General features: G+C 46.8%; 1 protein-coding gene across 2 annotated transcripts in view; it reads left to right on the forward strand.

Moving 5' to 3' along the window:
* Rgs10 (regulator of G protein signaling 10) overlaps positions 1-24,400 on the forward strand; it is a 40,803-nt gene that overhangs the window by 6,486 nt on the left and 9,917 nt on the right. For both annotated transcript variants that reach the window (XM_028769448.1, XM_028769449.1), the window contains exons 2-4: positions 7,136-7,254; positions 8,342-8,428; positions 21,659-21,802. In XM_028769448.1, the coding sequence (XP_028625281.1) occupies positions 7,136-7,254; positions 8,342-8,428; positions 21,659-21,802 (350 nt within the window). The remainder of the gene's footprint in view (positions 1-7,135; positions 7,255-8,341; positions 8,429-21,658; positions 21,803-24,400) is intronic.

The following is a 24,400-nucleotide window of genomic DNA, read 5'->3' on the forward strand; positions in this document are numbered from 1 at the left end:
TTTCTTTCTTTCTTTCTTTCTTTCTTTCTTTCTTTCTTTCTTTCTTTTATGGGCCAGGGTCTTATGGAGCTCACATTGGTCTCAGGACTCTGTTATGTAGCAGAGGCTGGTCTGATCCTCCTACCTCTTACTCTTCTAAATACTGGATTACAGACAATACAATACTGGATTACACAAGGCTCGAAGGAGAGGGTTTGAAAGGAAGGTGGGGTGTTCTGTCTAACTGCTTTGGAATTTGGGGCTAACATCTCTGCCTTTTCCTGCATATGAATGTCTCCTTTGTCTCCGTCAATGTGCTATGGATTTATGGGTACTTAGAGTAGAGCCTGTGAGAATGTACGTTGCCTCTGCTATTGAGGAAGTTGGATGTTGAGAGCTTATTAAAATATTATTTGGATTGGGGAAATGGTCTACTACGCAGGGTCCTTACACGGCTCTCCCTACAGAGTCACAGCAGGAATCTAAGCTGCAAGCATTCAGGTCTGATGACTGCCCCAGATGCCTTTTGAGTGTGGATTTCTAGGGAATTCCTGTCTGGAGAAAGTCTCGATTAGCTGTGACATCATAGCTAATATAAATAATGTATTACGAAATGGATCACAAGCAAAAGGCTCCAGGCATCTGTACGGCAATGCTCCAGTCATTTGTACGGCAATGCTCCAGCCATCTGTACGGCAATGCTACACGCATCTGTACGGCAATGCTACACGCATCTTCGAAGACAGGCTTTAGCTGAAGTCAGAAACCACACAGAACAGCACAGATGGAAATGAAACTGTCTGCACATTGTCTGTGTGCTAGATGCTCCCAGTTCAGTCTTACAGGACTCCTACTCTAACTTCCCCAGTGCGGAGTTCACCCCCCAGTTTCTGTCTTTACCCACTGTAACAGTGTAATTGTTATTGGTCAGTCTTGTGTTCCTTCACCCCGTTCCTACCCCTTCCCTCCCTTTCTCCAGGATCTTACCATGTAACTCTCTCTGTGTAGACTAGGCTGGCCTCGAACTCAGAGATGTGCCTGCATCTGCCCCGAAAGTGCTGGGACTAAAGGTGTGCACAGCCATGACCTGCAGTTGTTAGCCTCTTCACAGCTGCTCCTTTCTGACCGCTCACTGTAAAGATGAGCAGAAATCAAAATTAAGCAGCAATGGATCCTTGTGAGAAAGAACAGGTCCCCTGGTGCCAGACCACCGGCCTCAGATCGAGATTTCCTTTCTTTGTGTGTCTCTCTCACATCTCGGCTTCCTCACCTGGAAAACAGGGACGTTATAAATGTCACACGAGAGTGCTTTCAACCCACAGGAAAGTGTGGTGCACAACCTCACACCCAGAGAACAAGTCGTAAATAGTTTTATCATCAGTTAAAGATGATTTACTGAAAAATTAGGCCCGGCCATGAGAAAGGAATTTTTTGAAGAGCTAGAAGTCAATTGGAAAACAAAGCAAAGTAAAACAAAGCAAGAAATAGCCGAGCAACGGTAGAACCCTGTTTCTTCGTCATAGCGTTTCAGAGTTGAAATAAAAAAGCAAAATATAAGCAGACAAAATTGAGACAAACTAATATCACTCTAAATTGCTTCTTATAGCCCGAGAAATCTTAAAGCTCCTAGAAAACATGTTCAGTATATTTTTTTCCCACCTGGGCATTTTGAGCCAGCTTTCTTGTCTATTCACCAAAAAATGGAAAGTTGCCGATGAAAACGGATGAGCAGGCTGGGGAGCTGGCTCAGGCAGTGAAGTGCTTGCCCTGGATGTGAGAGGGCCTGAGTCTGATCCCCAGCTAGGCTCAGGTAGAAGAAGCCATTTTACTTTATGATTGTTGTCCCAGTGCTAGAGAGGCCAGGACAAGAGGATCCCTGGGGCTCAGGGCCAGCCAGCCTGGCAGAACCAGCCAGTTCTGGATAAAAGTGAGAAACTCAGACTACAAAACCAAGGTGGAGAGTGGCTGAAAAGACCTCGGGAATTGACCTCTGGCCTATACATGCACATGTGTATGCACACACACATACCTATGCACAAGAGTGAGAAAATACCTGAATTTAGGAGACTCTTGGGTAAGGTTTGGGCAGTTGTGAAATCTTGGTGTTTTTTATAAAAGTTTTTATTGTCATTATTAGTACTAACTATGGTAGCATTTTCAGAGGATCTCCCCATATATAGGCCTGGCTGGTCAGAAGCTCCCCATGTGGATTGGCCTGGCCTTGAACTCTCAGTATCCTCTTGATATTGCCTCCATGGATGAGATTACGGATGTGTGCTACCATGTTTTTAACTTTAGAAGTAAGCTTGCTTGCTATTGATAAAAGTTATTCTTTCTCTTGCATGTTTCTAGGCAAAATATCATGTTTAAAGTGAACTGAGATAGTGTAAATCCCTTAATCTATATCAAGGAATAGATTATGTTTTCTGAGCGGGAGACACTGAGTCACAGATGTGCTCTGAATTCAGGGCGACTTGTAGGGCCATGCCAGACGGAGCCGACTGATGAGCCATTTCATGGGAGCCTGAAGGTGACCGCTGGCTGCGACCTGGGTGAGGTTGACTGTGTCTCAAAACCCCTGTGTTGAAATGCAGTTTCCATTGTGAGGTATTAGAAGTGTGGAAGAAACATTTTTTTTATTTTTTATTTTTTATTTTTTAGATATATTGTTTAGAGTTGTGGTCTTTGGGAGCTGAATCAATGAGCCAAAACAAACCTCTTGCTTTATAAAGTAGCTTGCCTCAGGTATGTTGTTATAGAAATAAAAAAAACAGACAAAATATAGATGCCATTAAGTGAATTGTGTTTGCAGATGTTGCTCCAGGAAGATCTGTTTGTTGTAAGAACAACAACAACAGGCCGGGCGGTGGTGGTGCACGCCTTTAATCTCAGCACTTGGGAGGCAGAGGCAGGCGGATTTCTGAGTTCGAGGCTAGTCTGGTTTACAGAGTGAGTTCCAGGACAGCCAAGGGCTACACAGAGAAACCCTGTCTCAAACAAACAAACAAACAAACAAACAAACAGAACAACAACAACAAAAGTCTTAATTTTCAGAATGAAGAAGGGGAGAGGAGGGAGAGGAGGAAGTGGCAGACAGGAACACAGTGGTAGAGCTCTTGCCTAGCATGTGCAGGGGGTCCTGCAGTCAATACCCAGTATTGAAAAACAAACAACAAAAACCCTTAAAGTCAATCTGAAGTCTTGGAAAAGATCCAAACCAATATCCAAGGAAAGAGAAAACACATGACAGGAGCCAGCAGGAGAATCCTGTGGGAAACTTACAGTGGTAGAAACGGCCAAAAGGGAAGGCTTTAATCAGGAGAACTGAAGTCCCAAACCCAGCTCATCAGCTAAGAGTGCATACCGGTGGTCCCTGGAGACTTGGAGTTTGGTTCTCAGCTAGCTGGTCCTGCAGCTCACACCTACCTGGAAACCCAGCTCTGATGCCCTCCTCTTCTGGCCTCCTCAGGCACTCATCAACACACACACACACACACACACACACACACACACTCATAATAAAACACACACTTAAGAGCTCCAAAGTCAAAACACCAGTAACCAAAGATTTTGCGAATCCCTCCCCTGAATCACACAATATCGTTTGTATTTTCTGATGAAAGGGAGATGGGAGCCCTGGAATATATCCGTGAGGGACTACCATTTTCTGTGTTCCAAGGACCCTGGAGTCCCGTGGAGGCAATCCTGATGGGACAAGTAGGTTTTACTGGTTCCATGTAGCAATTCCTTAGGCATGTCACCCAGGATAAGTCATTTTCTTGGACTTTTGCTTTCCAGTCTAAAGAGGCAGTCTAGATAGTAAATCTGGAATTGTGTAACTTTGTGTGTGTGTGTGTGTGTGTGTACGCACATGTATGTGCATGAGCATAACACATGTGGAAGCTAGACATTGCTGTCAGGCGTCTTCCTCAGTCATGTCCACCTTGTTAATTTGGAACATGCTTTCTCACTGAACCTGGGATTCTGTGATTTGGTTTGACTACCTTGTCAGTGAGCCCCAGGAATCCTCCTGCCTCTGCCTTTTCAGCACTGGGATTACATAGGTACTGCTGCTCCTGGCTTTGTGTGTGGGTGCTAAGAATGGACCTCAGGTACCAAAGGGGCCAGCTCACTGCTTGTTCAATTGACAGCTGCCACAGAAAGTTAATCCACAGATTAGTAGTCAAGGGGGTGGTGTGCATGTCCCCAGCAGTGGAGCCAGCTCTCAGCTGCCTGAGTGCAACCCGCCATGTGCATTTATTTGCCAGAGAGCAGGGCAGTGAAACCCTGGCGTGGTATGGTTGATTATTTAAGAGTGCCAAGAATTTCAACGTCCTTTCAGACTAAGGCTGAAAACGTGGAAGGGAGCTCGTGGCTGCCTGAGGCTCCCAGAACAGAGTGCTTGTGCCCTGGTGTTTATTTGCTTAAGAGGATGTGCTGGGGCAGTGGAGTAAATGGTCAAACTGTGTTCTCGACGCGGAGGACAGAGGTAAGTTGGAGGGATGCTTGCTGGAAGGAGCCTCTTGTAATGATTTTAAAAACCTGGTATTTGTGGAGAAGCTCTGTGTCCAGGGATAGATATTCTGTGGTAGATAAGGGGCCAGGAACTCATTTCTTACCCACGAGCTGGAGTGTCACTTTGGAAGGCCAGCAGGGTCAGGTAGTCAGTTGTTCTAGGGAGCTTGCTTTGCCAAGAGGAATGGCACCCCACAAATTCTCTCACATATATTATGTCACTGGTGAGCACCGATGTGCAGTTCCTAGGTTTCTGATGTGGTTCTGTTTTATAGAGGTGCAGGAAAAGGACCCCAGAAGAATAAGAGGTTAAGGTGTCAATCTGGATGTGGTGGTTCAGAGAGGCAGTTCCAGCCCTGGAAAGACTAAGAAGGAAGATTGTGAGTTTATGAGTTCTAAGCCAGCATAGGATACATAGTAAGACCCTTCTCTCTCAAAAAAAAAAAAACAAAACCAAAACAAAACAAGAACAAAAGAACAAAAAAAACACTCAAAACAAACAAAATCAAGGTTAGGATGTGTTGTTTTGTCCCCAAAAGGACATCAACTGGCAACTATTAAGTCTATTATTCTCTCCCTCCCAACCGCCTGTGTGTGTGTGCGTGTGTGCCCAAGTGCACAGGTGTGCTTGTAAGTGTGTGTGCACATGTGTTGAAGCCATCCGACAGCTTTAAGGGGTGTTCCTTAGTAGCTATCTGCTGTTTTTGGAGATGGGGCTTCTCAGTGGCCCAAGGCTTACTAGTTCAGCTAGGCTCACACTTGGGTGCTGGGAATCAAACTTGGGTCCCCATGCCTGTACAGAAGGTACTTTACCAACCAAGCCAGCTCCTCGGTGCGAGTCTGGTATATTTTGATACAAATTTTCCTTAAAAGAATGTTTCACTTTTATGGTTTCCTAGTTGTTTTCAGTGATTAATATAATGTTTTTTTTTCCAATCATGCTTTAAAAAATGATTTTTGGTCTCTTAATTTTTTTCCTAGATTCAATTTTATAAATAGAACTTTGTCTTTAGTGTTTGGGACGAGAAAAGTCAATTGTGGAAAAAGGTACTAGCTGTCAATATGGTTCCCTTGGTGGGGCATTCTTTGTGGAAAAGAGGAAAGAGACTCAGTGTGCTGTCAGCTCTCGGATGAACCACTTATTGTGTCCCCTGATGGACACATGATAATTATACATATGTGTTAGATACGGTGGGGACATTTAAGTATATATTATATAAGGATTAGGTCAGGGTAGTTGTCATATATACCGCTTCAGAGTCTTCTTATTTCTTTGTGCTGGAAAGATGCAACATCCTCCTACCTTCTGTGGAGAAATGCATAGTTTGTACTTCTATCTTGAATGCTTAGATAACCGCCCCCAGCTCAGAGGATTTTCCTCAGGTGTGCACATAGATTTTACTCAATATCTTGTAGCCCAAACAAGTCAAGTTGGTTTTGAACTTGGATTCAACCAAAGTGACATACCAGTCATGATATTGCAAGTCCCGCTGTCCTCCCCCCTTTTTGGTAAAGACGATTTTAAGTATCAAGCCTGTTATATAAGATGTCACGAGCAGTCACCCATTCACTCTGTGTAGCATCAAGTCAGTGACATTTAACTCCGTCACCATCCATCATCCATCCATCCATCCATCTATCCATCCATCCATAGGCAGGATCGCATGTTTCTCAAGCTGATTTTGAACTTCCTGTGTAGCCAAGGTTGACTGAACTCCTGATCTCTTACCTCTCAAGTGCTAGGATCTCAGACAGGTGCTACCATGGCTGCTTTTGTGCAGTTCTGAGGCTGGAACCCAGGGCTTTGTGTTACTAGACAAGCACTCTCCCAATGGAGACACATCCCTGGCTATATTTTAAAGGATACGACATGTTTAAAAGCAAAAAAAAAATCTATAAACCAAACTACAGAGGTTCAGATAAAAACTGGATAAGTAACTGTGTTGGCAAACCACACTGGAGGTCCAAATGAGAGTGAAGATGGAGACCACTGATGCTTTATTTAAAATGCTGGTGTTTGTTTGTCATGAGCTTTATCATAGAACTCAAGATAGAACCCAGGGCTCAGCACATGCTAGACAAGCATTCCTCCCCCCCCCCCCACACACATACCCCTAGCCCCGTTATGGAGTCTTTGTACGTTAATTGTATCACACGAAGACATTTATCTCCATGTTTGAGTATCTTTCCTACTTTTGGTGTGATTGCCATCACCCCGGCCCTGCTTCACACTCTTCCTTATGTGGCACACAGATTGAAGATGCTGTTCTATAGGGGCTTTCAGATCCATGGAGTCACCAGTGCAAAAGGGCAGGGGGAAGAGTCGATGCTGAGTCAGGCAGGGGTCGATGGGAGGTAGGCTGCAGAGAGACTTAAGGGCCAAGGGACAAGCTGGGACATAATAGAAATGGCAAGTCACTCTGTTGTTTTGTTTGTTGTTTGTTATTTGGTCTTTGGGTTTCTTTTGTCTGAATAGTGGAGGGAATAGTGACTCCCACTTCGGTAGACTGGGTACATGTTGGTTTGGTGCCGACGGTGGTGGTGACCTTACCGTGCAGAGTTACAGTAATTTCCTCATAAGCACTGACTGCATGGGACAGAATCTTTCAGTGGTGACACTTGTCTGAACTGTGTTTTGCAGATCTCCATGACAGCGATGGGAGCTCAAGCAGCAGCCACCAGAGCCTCAAGAGCACAGCCAAGTGGGCGTCCTCTTTGGAGAATCTTCTGGAAGATCCAGAAGGCGTGAAGAGATTTAGGGTTCGCCTTTTCATTGTTCATTAGGGTAGATGCAATAGGAAAAGCTTTGACATGTGTGTGATGGGGGGTAGGGGTGTGGGGACCAGGACGGTGTTTGATACTGACTGTCCTAGCTACAGACTAAGAACTGTTCATTGGTCATGGCCACCTTGGACTCCCACTAAGGGACATGGAGCCTGTCTCTGGTTTTCCTATAGATAGTGGGGAGGAGATTGGGATGATGAGGGAGGATGCTCTACCCAAATGGGATCCAGAGGAAGGGTTTTCAGGACTGGCAAGGATGATCTGGGTCTTTGAGGTAAAGGTTTGTTCTTTCCAGTCTCAGACCCTCTCTGGAGGCATCACTGGTGAGAGAGGTTGGATGGTAAGTGAAGCTGGGGAAGGAATCTTCCAAAGGAGGGCTGATGGGCAGGAAAGAGCTAATGCCACCAAGAAATGGCTTTCCTGCCAGCATAACTGCTGCTCCTCACGGCAGTCACACATGAGTCTCAATCCTGACCCTGCACCTTGGCTTTTTAAGTGATGGGGCAAGGTGCTGCTGGTCCCCATGGAGCCCCATGGGAGGCAGAGCTGTGAGCACTGTTTAGAGGCCAGTGAGGTTTGAACGGCCGGAGAGCTGACCACGTGCTGACTCCTCAACCAGCAGTCCCAGGAGAGCACACCTCCAACTTAAAATGGTCTCCATCACTGTGATTTGGACAGGCTTAATATGTTTTCTTTTCTTTTGTTTAAAAAAAAAGGGCCTGGCTTTGGAGGAATGTACTTTGTTTAAACAGTGTCTGGAAGGGGCTGATATATCTTCCACTTTAATTTACTTTTTGGTAATTTATTGTCGCCTCAGAAATGCGAGTAGATTCCCGCCTCATTTTTATTGTGCCTTGCAATGTCAAAACCATTAAGGTTAAATGCGTAAGAAATACTTGCTTCAACATTAAACATGTTCTCTGTTTTTCCGGGTGGAGTTTTTTCAAGGGCTGATTAATCCAGGCTCCTCGGTCCACTTTTGCCAAGTCATCTTCTAAAGGAAACGCATCTTTTTCTCAGTGTTGAACACTATATGGTTCTTTCTCCCCATTTTTATCTATAGGAGTTTCTAAAGAAGGAATTCAGTGAAGAAAATGTCTTGTTTTGGTTGGCATGTGAAGATTTCAAGAAAATGGAGGACAGGAAGCAGGTACCTCTCTGCCTTCTGCTTTCCTAATGGATTTTTCCTCTCATTACTCCACCTCAGACACCTGTCACCTAGATTTGGGAAGTGCTCAGATCATTCTCACTTACACCAGACTCAAGGGAAGATTTAAATTTTTCAATGGGTACCTTGTGTTGGCCAAATATTAATATTTTTTTAAAAAGAGAGCAAGTTAGCCATTTCTAAAGCAGGCCAATATTCAGAACAAATGTAAAACATTTTTCATTTATAGTTTGTCATTGTGTGGACTGTTTTCTTCATAAATAAGTCATGGCGGTGTCTCCTCTGCGTGACACTGGTGTTGTCAGGTGTGAGCCATGCGATTAGCAGATGTAAGTGTGGTATGTGTGGCCATGACTGCCAGTCAGAGAGTCTGCGAACCCCAGTATGACAGGCGTTCTATGTAAGAGTTTGTAACTCCTCCCAGAAGGTGTTTGTCTTTTGTCAGAGGTGGGCATTAGTTTCCATGCAGCCAGTGAAGGGGGGATGTGAGACACATGAGCTGGGTGGGTTTCTGATGTTAACTCCCTGTCATTCCAAGGCCATTAGTCCTGTGAACGAGTGTGAATTCTGGCCAAGGCTGTTGGAAGTGAGGGGAAGGGGTTGAGCAGAGGATAGCCTGTCCTGCTTCCAGCGCCTGCACTGCTCACAGAGGGCCCCGCGGGCTAGGCTTCCTGTGCATAGCATCTGTCTTCAGCTCACTTCCAGGAGGGCGCTAGGCCTCAGCTTTGCTATCCTTGTACTTCTGTCCCCAGGACCTGGGGGACCTCTCTTCCTATAAAACCTTCTCCCATTAGACATTTGGATTCTTCTTTTATTCCTTTTAGTGCTTGGGATTCAATCTAGGGTATGGTCCATGTCAGGCAAGCACCTTACTATTGAGGCTTGTGCCTAGCCCTTACTGCACTGTCTCACTCATTGTCCAGGTTGGCCTTGAATTCACTCCTGACAGGCCACTGAATCTGAGTAGCTGGGATTGCGGGCCTGTGCCTGTAATTCTAAAGTGATGCCATATAATTTGTCAATATTGGAACTGATTTTAGTTTATAACCTTTCTGTCTTAGTTACTGTTCTATTGCTCTGAAGAGACACTGTGATCAAGGCAACTTATAAAAGAAGAAAAGCATTTAATGGGGGCTTGCTTACAGTTTCAGAGGGTTAGTATATGATCATCATGTCAGGGAGCATGATGGCAGACACAGAGCTGGATCACATACACACACACACACACACACAGAGAGACAGACAGAGAGACAGAGACAGACAGAGACACAGAGACAGACAGAGAGACAGAGAGAATACCATGAGTAGATTTGAGGCTAGTCCTGGCATGGGCTTTTGAAACCCATAATAGACCACACCTCCTAATCCTTCCCAAACAGTTCCACCAACTGGGGACTAGGCATTCAAACAAATGAGCTTATGGAGGCCATTCTTATTCAAACCACCATACTTGCCTCCAAACAGAGCATCTCCCCATGCATATGTTGCTTGCTGGCTGCCAGGTTTGGAGGTTCTGTCGCTAAAAGCTGGAATCTTCGGGGCCAGCAGCCATTAAATATTTGCAGACAACAACCTGGAAAGTGCACCTTGCTGCTCTCTTTCAAGGCGCTCTCTCTAGGATGGAGCAGCCTGTGGCCTTCCTCTTAGGATTGGGTAAGAAGTGGTTCTGAGATGGGTTTCTCTGGCTTGAGTCTCCAAGGATGGCCCAGTTCTTCTAGGGATGATTGTGTCTGTCTGCCATTTTCTGCCCAGGGTACCTTGAATGGGAAGGGACTTAGTGGGGGAAGAGTGGAAAGTTGTACCAGCATTGGGAAGGTAGGATTCGGGGGTAAGGTCCCCTGGGAAGGAGCATACACTGTTCTCCTCTGTCCCCAGCACTGAAGACAGGCCTGGGAGAACCTCCACTACATTCTGGCCTTGAGCACCTGGTGTGACCAGCGTCACGCCATCAATGTCTAGCTCAGAGTCAGGTGGTCATGCAGACGTCCTTCGTCTGCCTTGTTCTTTGAAGGTCAGGGGTGGGGACGACTCACAAGAGAACAAATCTATCCTTGTGGCTCAGACAGGAAGTAGAGGTCCTGGGCAGAGCTGAGCTTAAACAGTGCTGGAGGCACCCAGCCATCTTCCAGCACCGCACCTACCCTGTGGCTGTGCCCCTGGAGTGCCCAGTCCATGCAGGGTGCCAAGGATTGTGAAAAGCCCCGGAGACACCCACCTCACAGACAAACTAGATGAGCTTCTTTGGAGTACAAAGCTCTGCAAGTGTGATGCATGTAGACACAGAAGTGTGTAGACACGGAAGTGTGAAGCCTGAGAACACTCAGGCAGTAGAGGTCACTCAGGTCTACTGGGAAGTGAGCTGTAGCCTGAAACCTGTAATGGCTCTTGGGAAGCAGTGATTCTAGAAGTAGCAACACAGCTTGGGAAGAGCAAAGAGCAGGGTGAGAGGGTCCTGCTTGCCAGTGAGCCACTGGGAAGTGTTTGATGCTAAGGATAGGTGTGGCCAAATCTGGGAATATGTGTGCCATGGCGGGGGGGGGGGGGAACTTGAACCCTGGCCCTTTAAGGTCCCTATAGGACCTTAATGTTCTGTGTGACAGATGTAGTATTGGGTGGCACTGCCCTGTTACATCCTGTGGAGATCTAGAATCAGCAGCCCCTCTCTTCACCCCCATGCCCAACACCTATCCCAGGGCATCTGGAAGGCTTGTGTCTTTAAGTCTGGAACAGAGTGAGCAGTGTAACGAATGCTGCATTGATTCTCTACTCTGTCTAAGGAACAGAGATGCTTGCCTCAACCTCTCCTTTGGAACATCACAACCTAGACCTCCGTCTTAGGAGTTTTTCTCAGTGAGCTTATCTTCCAAGCTCCGACAGACCAGTTCACCAAGCTTTGAACACTCTGGCTTTTATAGCCCAAAGTTGTAACCTCGGGCTTTGCCACCCACACCCAAGTTCATGAAATAATGACTCTGAGATTGAATTATGAATAATTGCCTAGGCCAAAAGCTGGGGCTTGTTCCTCAACTAGCTTGTAATCAGGTATCCTGTTTACTCCAGTCTAAGTCCTGCCATGTGGGGGTTACCTCCCCTCAGGTTCACAAAAGTGGCTCTATCACGTTTTAGGAAGACTCCCCTGTGCCTCTGACTCTCTCCCAGAAATCCTCTCTCTATATTGGAGCTTCAACGTTCCTATTTCCTGTCTAAGCTCATAGGCCAACAGCCCTTTATGGGCAGGTGGAGCTTCCACACATTGTACAAAAGATTCCCTCTACACAAAGTTCCAAAGGCTTTCTACAATCCTTCTCAGAACGACATGGTCAGGTATGTCATAGGGATACTTCACTCCTGGAACCAATTTCTGTGCTAGTTAGGGGTTACTACAGCTGTCATGAAACAAAAGCAACTTGGACAGGAAAAGCTTTATTTGGTTGGTACTTCCACATCACAATCTACTCTTGAAGGAAGTCAAGACAGGAACTCAAACAGGGCAGGAACCTGGAAACAGAAGCTGATGCAGAGGCCGTGAAGGAGTGTCACTTACTGGGTTGCTCATCATGGCCTTCTGAGTCCCACGTTTTTATAGTAACCAGGACCACCAGCACAGGAGTTGCAGCACCCATAATAAATGGGCTGGTCCTTCCTACATCAGTCATTAATTAAGAAAACTAAGGCTGTCTGCAGCTTAATCTTATGGAAACATTTTATCAATAGAAGACTCCTCCTCTCAGATGATTCTAGCTTCTGTCAAGTTGACATAAAACCAGCCAACACAATGCTGTTGGGGAGGGTGGAGTCATTGGTGATACCGGCATGTCTGGGTCTTGGTCTGGGTCACAGCATCAAGCTTTTACACTGCTACCATGCATGGATGCAGGGGTGTGATTTGCGATGTCAGCGGGAGCCAATGTTAGGCTACTGCATGTTAGTTACATAAACATGCAGAGCCAACCTCTGGGCCCACAGGCTCAACTGGGGCCAGCTGCTGGGAAGGTAAAAGTAGGCAGTCAGCTCTAAGTTACTAGTTTCCAGAAGTGGAGGAGGAGGCAGGCCCGGCAGAAGGCACCTAACTGAATTTCACAATCAAACTTACCACATCTGTCCCAAAGGGAGCGTGGGAGGCTTTATCTCTCTCTGCAGTCAATTGAGGCAGCTGTGAGCCTGATGCAAATCAGGCTTTCAAACCTCAGCTAGTTTAAGGACAACTGGTCGATTTGTTTTCTTTTTTTTCCCCTGCTGTGTGCACGTCTGTGCTTGTGCATGCACAAGCGCACACATGTGTGTGTGAGCCTGTGTTGTACATGTGTGCTTGTTTTTTTTGCATGTGTGTGAGTACATGTGTGAAAGTGCTCATCATATACATGTCTGAACATGCATGTGGAGGCCTGAGACCGATGTACAGATATCCTCCATCACTCTTCCACTTTAGTCACTGAGACAGGGTCTCTCAATCAAACCCAGAGCTTATCCATATGGCTAGTCTCACTAGCCAGCTTGGACTCTCTTCTCTTTCCCAGGCTGAAATTGGAAGGTAAAGCCACATAGATCCCTGGTCCTAGGGATCCAGATTCTGGTGCTCACTGTGTGGTGATGGCTTTACCTCCGAGCCTCTCCTCGGTGAACACCTCACATTCACTGGGCATCTTATATAACATTCTTCTCCATCTTCTGTAGTTTGTCTTTCTGTCTCCTATGCCCATGAGTTCAGGCATCATTGTCTTTCTTCCTCTCCATAGTATCCAAACATCTAGATCCGTGCCAGGCACACAGTTTGTTTCTTTCCTTCTGAGGGATGATGGTGTGCCCTCCAGTTAGGCTGCACTCTCACCTTCTGAAACCCTGGACATGACAATGGGCCTGAAAGATAGGAATACATTCTAACCTGCTGGGGATTTCATTCTTGGAAGCCCCAAAGGGTAGAGCAGCCCTGAGTCTTGATCGTCTTCCACTGTGGTCGTGCAACTCTGCAGACTATTGGGCAAAGCAGGGCCATGGCTTAGAAAGGTCTAACACTGCTTGTATTGAACGAATGCTGGGGACTTTGGCAAACAGGGAAAATGACACTTCCTGCCTTCTGTCCTCAGAATCTCTTGTTTCTTATACCTTCCTTTTGTCAGTACTCAGCACATTCCATTTCTCTGTGGTTTTAAAACCTTTCTCTCATGTGCCTTTTCCCTATGAGTTATCATGTGAGGTATTTGTAGCTTTTAGGGTAATTCGACATTTATGCCTTATAAAACCACAGAGACAGGCTGGAGAGCTGGCTCAGCAGGTCAAAGCCTCGTGTGCTCTTCCAAAGGCCTTAAATTTCGTTTTCGGCACCCTTGTCAGGTGGCTCACGACCTAGTTATAGGGGATATGAAACCTCTGGCCTCTGTGGACACATACCCTCATACAGATATAGGTAATGAAAATAAAAATGAATCTTACAAAAAGAATAGAGAAAGCTCCAACAAGGTATTTATTTTTTGGCTAGCCCTGAGTTCATTTGTTCGTTTACTCATTCATTCATTCATTCATTCACCCATCCGTCTTCCCATTCCTCAGTCACCTCATGTACACTGAGCCTGTTTACTATGTGGCAAGCATTGAGACGGACTTGGCCTCTTATACAGATTTGTGCAGACCACATCAAGAACTGGACAGGAAGGTGGGGTAGAGACTGCTTTCCAGTGTTCACCGCTCTGAGAGAGCGTTGGGCCAGCATTTAAATATGATAGGACCTTGTATTTTAATAGTATTTTAAAGCTTAGAGTTATGAGAGTCTATGGTATTGATTTTTTTTGGGGGGGTGTATAATTTACTTAACACTACAACTTGATCTCATAACTGGATCTATTTGGGGGTGATTTTTTAAAAAGTGCTTTTAAAACCAGTTTAAAATGTTCCTTCAAAGCAGTCTATGCTCTATAAGTGAGTGGATTACATAGGAAAGACACACTGCCTCCACCCCCAGTCCCTCCAGAACTCAGGTGCCGCCTGGTGTGGGTGCTGTCTTTCTGACGACAGCCTGAGGTATGAAACTTTAATCTAATCCATTTTCACCGCCGGAGTGGCAGGGTCCACACTGAACTTAGGAGTCTGCCGTGGTCTTGGGCTTTGTGCTCACTGTCCCAGGCCTCTGCGTCTCCCTTTGTGAGCAGCAGGATGGAATTTCTGGGTAGAGGCCTGGTGGAGCATAGTCAGTGTTTTAATAAAGCATCAGCTGCCCCCTTCTCCGTCCCTCCCGACTTCCTTCTACTGGAGACAGGATCTTGTGGTGGTGGTGTGCATGACACATATGTAGGACCAGCAGAGAAGGCAGGTGTCTGGGTCTGTCTCTCTCCACCTCATTCCCTTGAAACAGGGGCTCTCACTGAACCTGGAGCTCACCGTTCTCCAGCTGACTAGACAGCAACTTCCAGCAATCTTCCTATGACAAGCTCTTGCTCTATCGCCCAGGTTAACCTTGAACTCTTGGCCTCAAGTGATTCCCCTTCCTGCAGATGCCTGCAGCCATAACCAGCTGTGCGTGCGTGCGTTTGTGTGTGTGTGTGTGTGTGTGTGTGTGTGTGTGTGTGTTTCCTGTGATGACCCCTCTTCCCTGAGTTGAGCTCTTAATTGTAATCTTTTTCTTTCTTCCCTTTTCATCTCTTTGGCTTTTGGTTCTTACTTTTATTTTTTTATTTATTTTTAAAGATCTTTATCTTTAGGTGTTCTTTTGGACTTTCCTTGGTTTTGTGTTTTTTCTACAGCTGGGTCTTTCAGTCCCTTCCTAGTGGGCTCCAAGCCTGACGTGTTCACAAACTGGTCACGCTTCCATCCTGCTGTCTGGGAAGGCTTTGCTGGGGGTCTGTAGACCTCACCTTGACAACCTTATTCATCTCGGTGACTCCCACCCTGGGGCTCTCACTGCTCTGAAGCCTCCCCAGTCAATCAATCAATCAAGCAATTTATTGATTTTGGAGCTGAGGGCCCAGGCACTCTACTAGTGAGCTAAACCGCAAATCCAGTCTTTAACATTATTATTATTTTTTTGTTTTTTTTGTTTGTTTTTGTTTGTTTGTTTTTTGAGACAAGGTTTCTCTGTGTAGCCCTGGCTGTCCTGGAACTCACTCTGTAGACCAGGCTGGCCTCAAACTCAGAAATCCGCCTGCCTCTGCCTCCCAAGTGCTGGGATTAAAGGTGTGCGCCACCACCGCCCGGCTAACATTATTTAATTAGATTTACTCATTTCTTTTATCTGAGAATGTTTTGTGTCCACATATGCATGTGAGCCACGTGTATGCTTGCTGGCTGTGGAGTTCAGAAGAGGTCATCAGATCTCCCCAGGAGCTGGAGTTACAGCCACCCTGTGGGGAATGGGAATGCGGCCTAGAAGAACAAGCAGTGCTCTTAACTGCTGAACCATCTTTCCAGAGGGAGGAGGGGAGGCTTTAAAAAAGATTTATATGTATTTTATGTGTATGAGTGTGTGTCAACATGTATGTTTGTGCACCATGTGCATGCCTGGTGCTCATGGAAGCCAAGAGAGGATGTCAAATCCCTGGAAAAGGCATTACAATGTATTACGATCTTCTGTGTAGGATTACAGTTTAATTTTATTTACATATGTGGATTTGTGTCTATGTGACTAAGCTTTGTGTGTGTAGCCATGGAGGCCAGAGGATCTCCGGAGCTTGAGTTACAAGTGCTTGTGAGCCACCCAACATGGGTGCTGGGATCAGATTCCAGTCCTGTGAAGGGCCAGGGACACTCTTTTTTTTTTTGTGGTGGTGGTGGTGTGGGGCGGTGAGAAAGTCTTACTGTGTAGCCCTGGCTGTCCTAGAACTCACTTCGTAGATCAGGTTGACCTTGAATTCACAAAGATCCGCCTATCTTTACCTCCCAAGAGTTGGAATTAAAGGCATGTGTCACCACCACACCTGGATATCAGGAGACTCTTAACTACAGAACTATTTTATAAAAAATATTTTATTTGTGTGAGTGAGTGTGCGTGTGAGTGTGTGTGTGTGTGTGTGCAGATGCAGATGTACAGGTACTGCAGTACATGTGTGGAGATCAGAGGACAAGTTTTGGGAGAAACACGCTCACACACCCCACTACCACTTGGGAAAGGCTGGGGAAACTCTGCTGCTCAGGGTTGGGGTGGGTGCTGAGAACACAGCTTCTCTCCTGTCGACTTCTTTCAGTGGACATGAAGACTCCCACTCTTCCCAAACACCTCTCTTCCACCCCTTCTCCAGGCTGGCTTGGGTGCCCAGGCTTGTCCCTCCTGCTACGGTCCCCTCTGTTCCTACTCTGATTACTCTCCCTTTCCTGGGCTAGTTCTCTGAAAGTATCTTGTATCATTTAAAACTTTCAAAGTTACGTTTATTTCAGTCCAGTGTGGAGGTCAGAGAACAACTTGTGGAAGTTGGCTCTCTCCTTCCTCCACAGGGAGGGTGGGTGGGGTCAAACCCAGGTCACCAGGCTTGGTAACAAGTGCCGATACCTGCTGAGCTATCTTACCTGTGCCTTCTATTTATTTGATGTCTCTGTTCTATTCTCTTTGTGAAACACATATGAATGCAGTTCATACATGGATTGTGTCCTGTTTTCATGTGTTCTCTCTTGGGAGAGAACAGGATAGAGAGGAGTGGGCTGATGGGAGATGTATTCCAGAGTCAGGCATGCAGCAGATAGAGTATGGGCCATATAGAGAGGTGTCACAGGGGCATATAGAGAGGTGTCACAGGGGCATATAGAGAGGTGTCACAGGGCCATATAGAGAGGTGTCACAGGGCCATATAGAGAGGTGTCACAGGGCCATATAGAGAGGTGTCACAGGGCCATATAGAGAGGTGTCACAGGGACTTGAAGCTCCACCTTCCTAGAACAGACTAGAGGAGCACTGGCCAGGAAGTGACCGTCCCTCTCTTGGTGTCGCTGGGACTCCCTACCTGTGTTGCCAACAGTCAGTTGACTCATGAGCCAGTAGCTTGGGGGACTGTTGGGCTGCATGATAGAGCGTAGTTACAGCATCCAGGGCAGGACTCACATTTAGGGGTGGCTAGGAGGGCACAGGGCCTGCTAAAGGAGAAAGAGAGAATCTGGGACTCTTGAGAGAACAAGGCTCTTGTGGCAAGGGAGCAGGGTGAAGGAAGAGGGCTGGTGCAGTACACAGGACTGGAGCCAGAGACCCCTGGAAGGGCTTAGCAATCAGAGTAGCCAGGAGCCCCCAGGCAGCGTGGCCTAGGCTGGAGGATTCAGCTGAGAAGGTGGAGAGCAGAGCGGGGGAGGAGTGACCATCTACTCCTGGGACTGTCTGTAGGAATTGGGAGTGAGGAGGCTGATTGCCACGAGGAAGTGAAGGGAAAGCTTTTATGGTGGCAGAGCTTCGGCTTGGGCCGAGTGGGGGAGGAGAAAGCACACTGCACCTTCCTGAGCTCTGGACAACTGATGGCTTTGCTGTTCTGAGCAGACGGGGTGTCTGGGTGGTGGAATTCACTTCTCTTAAACCAACCCTGGTTGGGAGCAGAGTTTCAGGCTGACTTTCTACCCAGTGTTGGTGCAAACCTGACCTGTGCCTGGAAGGAGCAGAGACCGGATATGTCTATCTGTCTGTCTCAGGGAGGGAAGGGCTGTGGCTAGATGCGTATGCTAGCACTTTCACACACCTCATTCTTATTCTTACGGTGGCAAGAACAGGGTTAACACAACTCTGGAAAAATCTACCAGAATAGCTCAAGCGAGCAGTTCTTCTTTTCTGTTCAGTGTTCTCAGCCTGGACACCAGGCCTTCCCGTGACTGGCCTGTGGTCAGCTGTCTCAGGGTTTCCCTTTTCGATCACACTTCCTATCCTAGCGCAGATAAACTCAGCTGCTCACTCATTCTCCTGCACCCACTGGGTCAGCACAGGGGCGCACCCTGTTCCCAGCGGCTGGGGAAGGACAGTTGATGCGAGAAGGTTAGTTGAGAGCTGAGGTCTGGACACCTGCAGTCCTGGGCACCTGCTTCCTCTCCCCCGGGCCACCTGCCCCCCGCATATGGAGTCTCAAGCTGCTTGCTTTCAGAGCCACCCAAGAGAGCATGAATTCACATGGGCCATGTGTGTGCGTGTGTGCATGGCAGAACATTCATGTGCGTGTGGATGTCTTGGAAGAGGAGGCCTGCAGACTGTTGCATGCAGTTTGCTCATCTGGCCAGCTGAAATTCTACTTTCATGAAGTAACTTTCAAACAGGAAGTGGGTTTCCAAAAATGTTCCCTTCTGACAGAATGGGGGTGGTGGGAAGAGGCTCATGGCTCTGTGGAGCTGGTGGGTCTTTGAGAGACATGAAGTTCCAAACTACTCTTCCGGGCAGGCCTCATGATGGTCCCCAGACCTATCCCAGAAATAGTCGTATTTATCTTAAGAGGCTCCCATGTCTTTGAGTTTGACATTAATGAATTGCTCCTGTAGTCAGAAAGAACAGACACAGGGCTTTGAGTGCTGACCCCCTCTGGGCACTGTTCCTATATCAGCAGAGATAGAGTCAGGCCTCAGCCTCATAGGGTCTTTTGCCTTCTGCTCTCTGGCATGAAACAAACTGATTTTCTTCTATGTTCAAGCACTGCTAATTGAAAACTTCCAGGGATTTTCATAAGAGCAGAAGTTTTTGGAGCTGGGTGTTCCCTCAGCTAAACTCTGCAAGCACCCCCTGAAGCTGAGAGCCTCTCAGGGAGAAAAAGGGTTTCCTTAGGGCCCCCTGACGTACCCCATCTCCTCTACAAACCTCAGCTGTGTGCTACATGTGAAAGGCATCTCTCCGTTGCCTCACTCTGTGGAGGCGGAGGGGGCCTGAGACCTGAGGTTCACACAGGAGCTATCTCTGCTGCCACAGAAGACTCCATCCTCTTCAAGAAAAGGGAGGGAGGGCCAAGAGAAGTTCTGGTGGAGAGTGCTGAGTCCGCAGCCCTGCCCACCACAACTGTGAAGACTTTAAATAAAGCTGGCTTCTGCCATAAGGGAAGGTCATAGCCCGTCACAGTTCTTAATTGCTTCTACCATCAGGACATGTCACAGCCCTCAGTGTAATGAGATTGCAGGTGAGTGAACATCTTGTCAGCCCTTGTCTCCAAGATTTCCAGTGGGGCTGCGCTGGGGACTTTGGGCACACAGTGAGTATTCTCTGTATTACTTACACTCACTGTGTAAAACTGTACACTGTACACTGACAGAAAACGTCCTCTGGAAGACTGACAAGCCATCTATCCTAGAGAGCTCAGTGTGCCTTGTGGGACCAGAGTAGGACTCAAGTTTAGAGTCAGACAATCCTGGTGTCACCTATCCTGGCCCTGGTCCTCACCAGGAAACCAACATTAACAGGGGGGAAAGACTAAGAGGTTAAGGGAAGGGAACAGGCTTAGCATGTCCACGGCACTGCAGGTGCTGGTGGCGATACATGCACATATGTGTGGTTTCATGGGACTTTATTTGTCCTGGGGAAACATACATAATAAAAACCCTTTGTTTGGAGTGTCTCCATGGCGCCAAGTGTATTCACAGTGCTGTGCAGGCACTGCCACTTACTGGATCCCAGATCCTCTCACGACTCCAAGAGAAGCCCCATGTCCACCATGGCTCTGCTCCAGAGGTTTCCAGCGTCTTAGCCAAGGAATCGAAATAAAGATGCACAAAAACTGTAAAGTAGCAAGGAAACAGGTTAAGAGCACTGACTTCTCTTCCAGAGGTCCTGGGTTCAATTCCCAACAACTACACGATGGCTCACAATCATCTGTAATGGGATCTGATGCCCTCTTTTGGTATGTCTGAAGACAGCGACAGTTGTACTCACATAAATAAATAAATAAATAAATAAATAAATAAATCTTTTTTTTTTTTTAAAAAGAGAAGCAGGAAAAGTACTCAAAAGCTGAGCCATAGTACAGCTCAAAAAAAAAAAAAAAAAGACACTGTCAAGAGGGACAACAGAGGCCAGGCATGATAGCACATGCCTTTAATCCCAGCACTCAGGAAGCAGAAACAGGTGAATCTCTGTGAGTTTGATGCCAGCCTGGTCTGTATAGTGAGTTCTAGGACAGCCAGAACTACAGAGTGAGACCCTATCTTAAAAGCATACAATGATTGACAGCAGGCCACACAAGTGAGGGTTTACTCAGGGACCCCAGCTTGTTGTCTGGGGCTGCTTTGATGGGGTCTTGAGGAAGGAGGGGCTGTTTACTAAAGGCTGTGGGTGATTCTCTATTTGAACTGACATGTCTAAGATAGAAATTTTACTGTGCATATGTCCCTTTCTACAATGTGTCTAATTTGAATCATATGCACACTCAGTGGTACATAGGCATAAATAGCATAAATGGTAAATAGAGAGATTTGCTCTAAAAATTCACTTAGAAGGCACAGTTTGTCTTATTGCTCAACCACTCCAAACCAGTTCAGGTCAGGTTGGCTTCCTACCAGTGTCCCTAGTTATGACTGGAGTCTGATTGAATGGAAACATGAATAATGCTTGGTGGTTGTTAAGGGAAGGAGACATTTATTCCACTGTTTGCAGTGAGCTGTTTGTGTAGTTCAAGGCAGGCGGCGGTCCTAGGTCCCTAGGTGCATCGTTAGGAGAAGACGCATGTGCACATAGAATGTGTAGGTGAAAGCCCTAGATTGGCAGTGCATTGTTGGAAAAAGGCTGTGCGCACATCCCAAGCTGAGTGAAGTCCCAGGATGCTCAGCTGCCCCTGTGCTTGCCCACCTCATCCTCATCCCCACATCTCCTCCCACATCTCCAGCAGCCACTAAATCTTTCTGTTCCTGGGCATCTGCACGTTCTTGTGAACAGCATGATACCATATGGAACCTCTTGAGTCTGGTTTCCTTCATGTAGCTTAACAGTGTCGAGGTTCATTTAGGTTTGAGCTTTGACCAGTGAGTTTCATTCCACCTCAGGACTGGGTAACATTTCCATGTGCTTCGAATTGGGAGGGATTGCAGGGTGACCCGAGTCATGCTGGATTGTCACTTTCATTGTTTCTGAATGGTCAGGGTAGCAATTTTGTCTCAGAACTCTTGGCCTCAGATGCGTTATTAGGTGTCGGGTAGGCCAGGCTGCTGTGGGCCTTCTCTGGGAGCTTGGCTCTGGAGGCTGCAATAGCTCCCAGCTGCAGCTCTTCCAGGGCCGGCTGGAGGGTGGAGCTGGCTTTAGGCCAGGAAAGGCTGTGCTGGTGGATAATAGTCCAGCTTCTCTGTCTCCTCCAGATGCAGGAGAAGGCCAAGGAGATCTACATGACCTTCCTGTCCAATAAGGCCTCTTCACAAGTCAACGTGGAGGGGCAGTCTCGGCTCAGTGAAAAGATTCTGGAAGAACCACACCCTCTGATGTTCCAAAAGCTCCAGGATCAGGTAATGTGACCTCCTTGCCTGGGCCTTGATCTGAAAAGCTATCTCTCTTCACTCTACGCCTGAGAGAATTCTTCAGGGAAATGCCACATTCCCCAGGAAATACCTCATCCAGCTGTTCGGGCCAAGGTTACTGAGGCGCTCTGTTTGAAGAATGTTGGGGAACCCAGGTTCTGGATTTGGACTGTGCTGATTCTTACTCTATGCATCATTTGAACTACTGGGGTTCGAAGCCATTTCTACCCGGAAGGGATGGGAGGCTGTGTCTGTCTGAGGGATGCAGGGTAAAGAAACATGGCAGTCGTAAGGGGAGGGGCAGTTAGGAAGCCCTACAAACATTGGCAGAGAATCCAAGACTGGTTTTGTTAAAATGACCAAACAACTCCCTTACTTCCAGTGGCCCAAAGCTGTAAGCAAATTTATAATGTAGCCCCTCAGCCATAACGACAAAGTGAAAATTTTGCAGTATATCCCACGTAGAACCGGAAGAGGTAAGTTTAAAAATGGACATGTTAAAGAGGTAAACCTTAAGTTTTCTGGCAGAATTTCTTATGAGGAATATTCAATAAATGTCACTAGACAAAAGGGACATGACCCCGATATTCAGACCTGAATTTATAAGTGTGTGTGCACATCTGCACTCCTCTGTTAACTGTGGGATGGGCTCTGGGTCATGCTTGCACCTCTGCTGGGAAGGCAGACTGAGGCTAAGAGACCCATGTGGAAGTAACATGGCACAGCTGTTGAAGGTAGAAAGAAAAGGTTCTGCAAATAGCTGTGAGGATTCAAAGTAGCAGGAACACTGGCCATGTTTTTGAACAGACGCCCAAAGATCTTCCTCACCATCTGCCCTGAGGAGACCACTCACAAAGAGGCCTTCTAACTTGAATAAACCAGTCATTTGAAGGCTGTGTTAAAACTGATGGTTAGCCCACTCCCAGGGCTAACTTCTCAGAACTGTAGGTCATACATGGTGTGGAAACACTTCTCCATGTTCTTTGGGAAGGCTGGCTTTTCAGGGCTCAGGCTATACACCATGGAGACTGTGCTGTCTGTGTGTTGGCTGAGCCTTTGCTTTTGTGGAGGAGCTTTTTGATCTCCTGGTGCATAGAGGCTAGAACAGCTTTTCTGAACCTGCGGGCCAGGACTCCTTTGGGGATCACACATCAGCTATCCTATGTATCAGATATTTATGTTATGATTTATAACAGTAGCAAAATTATAGTTATAAAGTAGCAATGAAATAACTTTATAGTTGAAGGTCACCACAGCCTGGGGAACTGTATTAAAAGGTCTCAGCTTTAGGAAGGTTGAGAACCACTGGGCTACAGGAGGTCCCAGCATCCAAGAGGCTCCATCTTTACTCCTCATCTGATAGAAAACAAAACACCCAGGCAGAAACACGAACAGAAGTACTTTGAGAACAGTTTCCAACCGACATAGTGGGGAATGTAGATCCCACGTAAATTCTGAATAAAATTTGGGTGCTGAGGGAACTCTGTCTGGGTCTCTGGGGAGATCTATCAGAGGACTACTGCAGGAGTCATTTTGAGCAATAGGCATAGATTTGGGAGGGAGAGGAAGAAAGAAGGCAGTTTTTGTGACTGTAGACACATGGGAGCATCTGTCTATTCTGGCCCTCAGGATCTTCTAAAAGGCTCCCATGGATGCTCTGAAGTACATCTGATGTTGAGAAGTTGGCCAGCAACTAGGTTCTAGGTTATCTTCAGTAACATTGGCCAATGCTGAGCTGTCCTAAGAACTGTTGTTTCACTTGGCATGTCTTATCCTGGTTTTGTTGACCGCAGAAACACGGCTCAAGGAGTCGTGATGGCTCCTTAGTTAAAGTCATTCAGAAAAACCAGGGGCACTCTGTATCCCTCATAGCCTTCACTGCCTTCCTGCTCAAGGGCAGTTTCTCTCTGCTGGGCAGAGGCTGTGATGTCCTTGGGACAGAGGGAGTACAGGGATCATGTGGACACAGACACTTGCTCTGTGGGGTTACAGAGACCGAGGTGGAAGTGAGCTGACAGAGTCTGGTGGGACTTCACACAGTGGCTTGCATGCAGTGCCAAAGATCCCCACAAGACATCAAAACAGAGGCATCTGCTATGATCTGCACATAGCCTAGACAAGTGTCTGCTGGGGCGGAGGGATGGCTGGCACAGAAAGGAGACACACAGCAGACAGGATGAGGGTTTTTGTTTTGTTATTTGAGTGACACCATAGTTGTTATTCTGAGACATAGTCTGGCCTCAAACTCAAACTTCATTCCTCTGCCTCCCAAATGCTGAGGTTACAGGTGTGTGCCACCACACCTGGCTGAGTGACAAAAGTTTTAAAAATACTTCTAATCTACCTGGTAGTAAAAGGTACTTGGAAACGAAAATATACTGAAGGCTCGCCCCCATGATTTCACCTGGAGATAGCCACTAGGCAGTATTCCATCTCTACCTGCCCATCTTTCGTGTTCTATAAATAACACATGTGACCCACACTCGTCACCAATGCGGTTCAGAGTTTGACTGTAAAGGAAGTGCTTTTATATCCTGTTGTGAAGCACTGTTCAGAGAGAGAGAGAGAGAGAGAGAGAGAGAGAGA

The sequence above is a fragment of the Grammomys surdaster genome, unplaced genomic scaffold, assembly GCF_004785775.1.
Source record: "Grammomys surdaster isolate TR1022 unplaced genomic scaffold, NIH_TR_1.0 192, whole genome shotgun sequence".
Taxonomy (NCBI): domain Eukaryota; kingdom Metazoa; phylum Chordata; class Mammalia; order Rodentia; family Muridae; genus Grammomys; species Grammomys surdaster.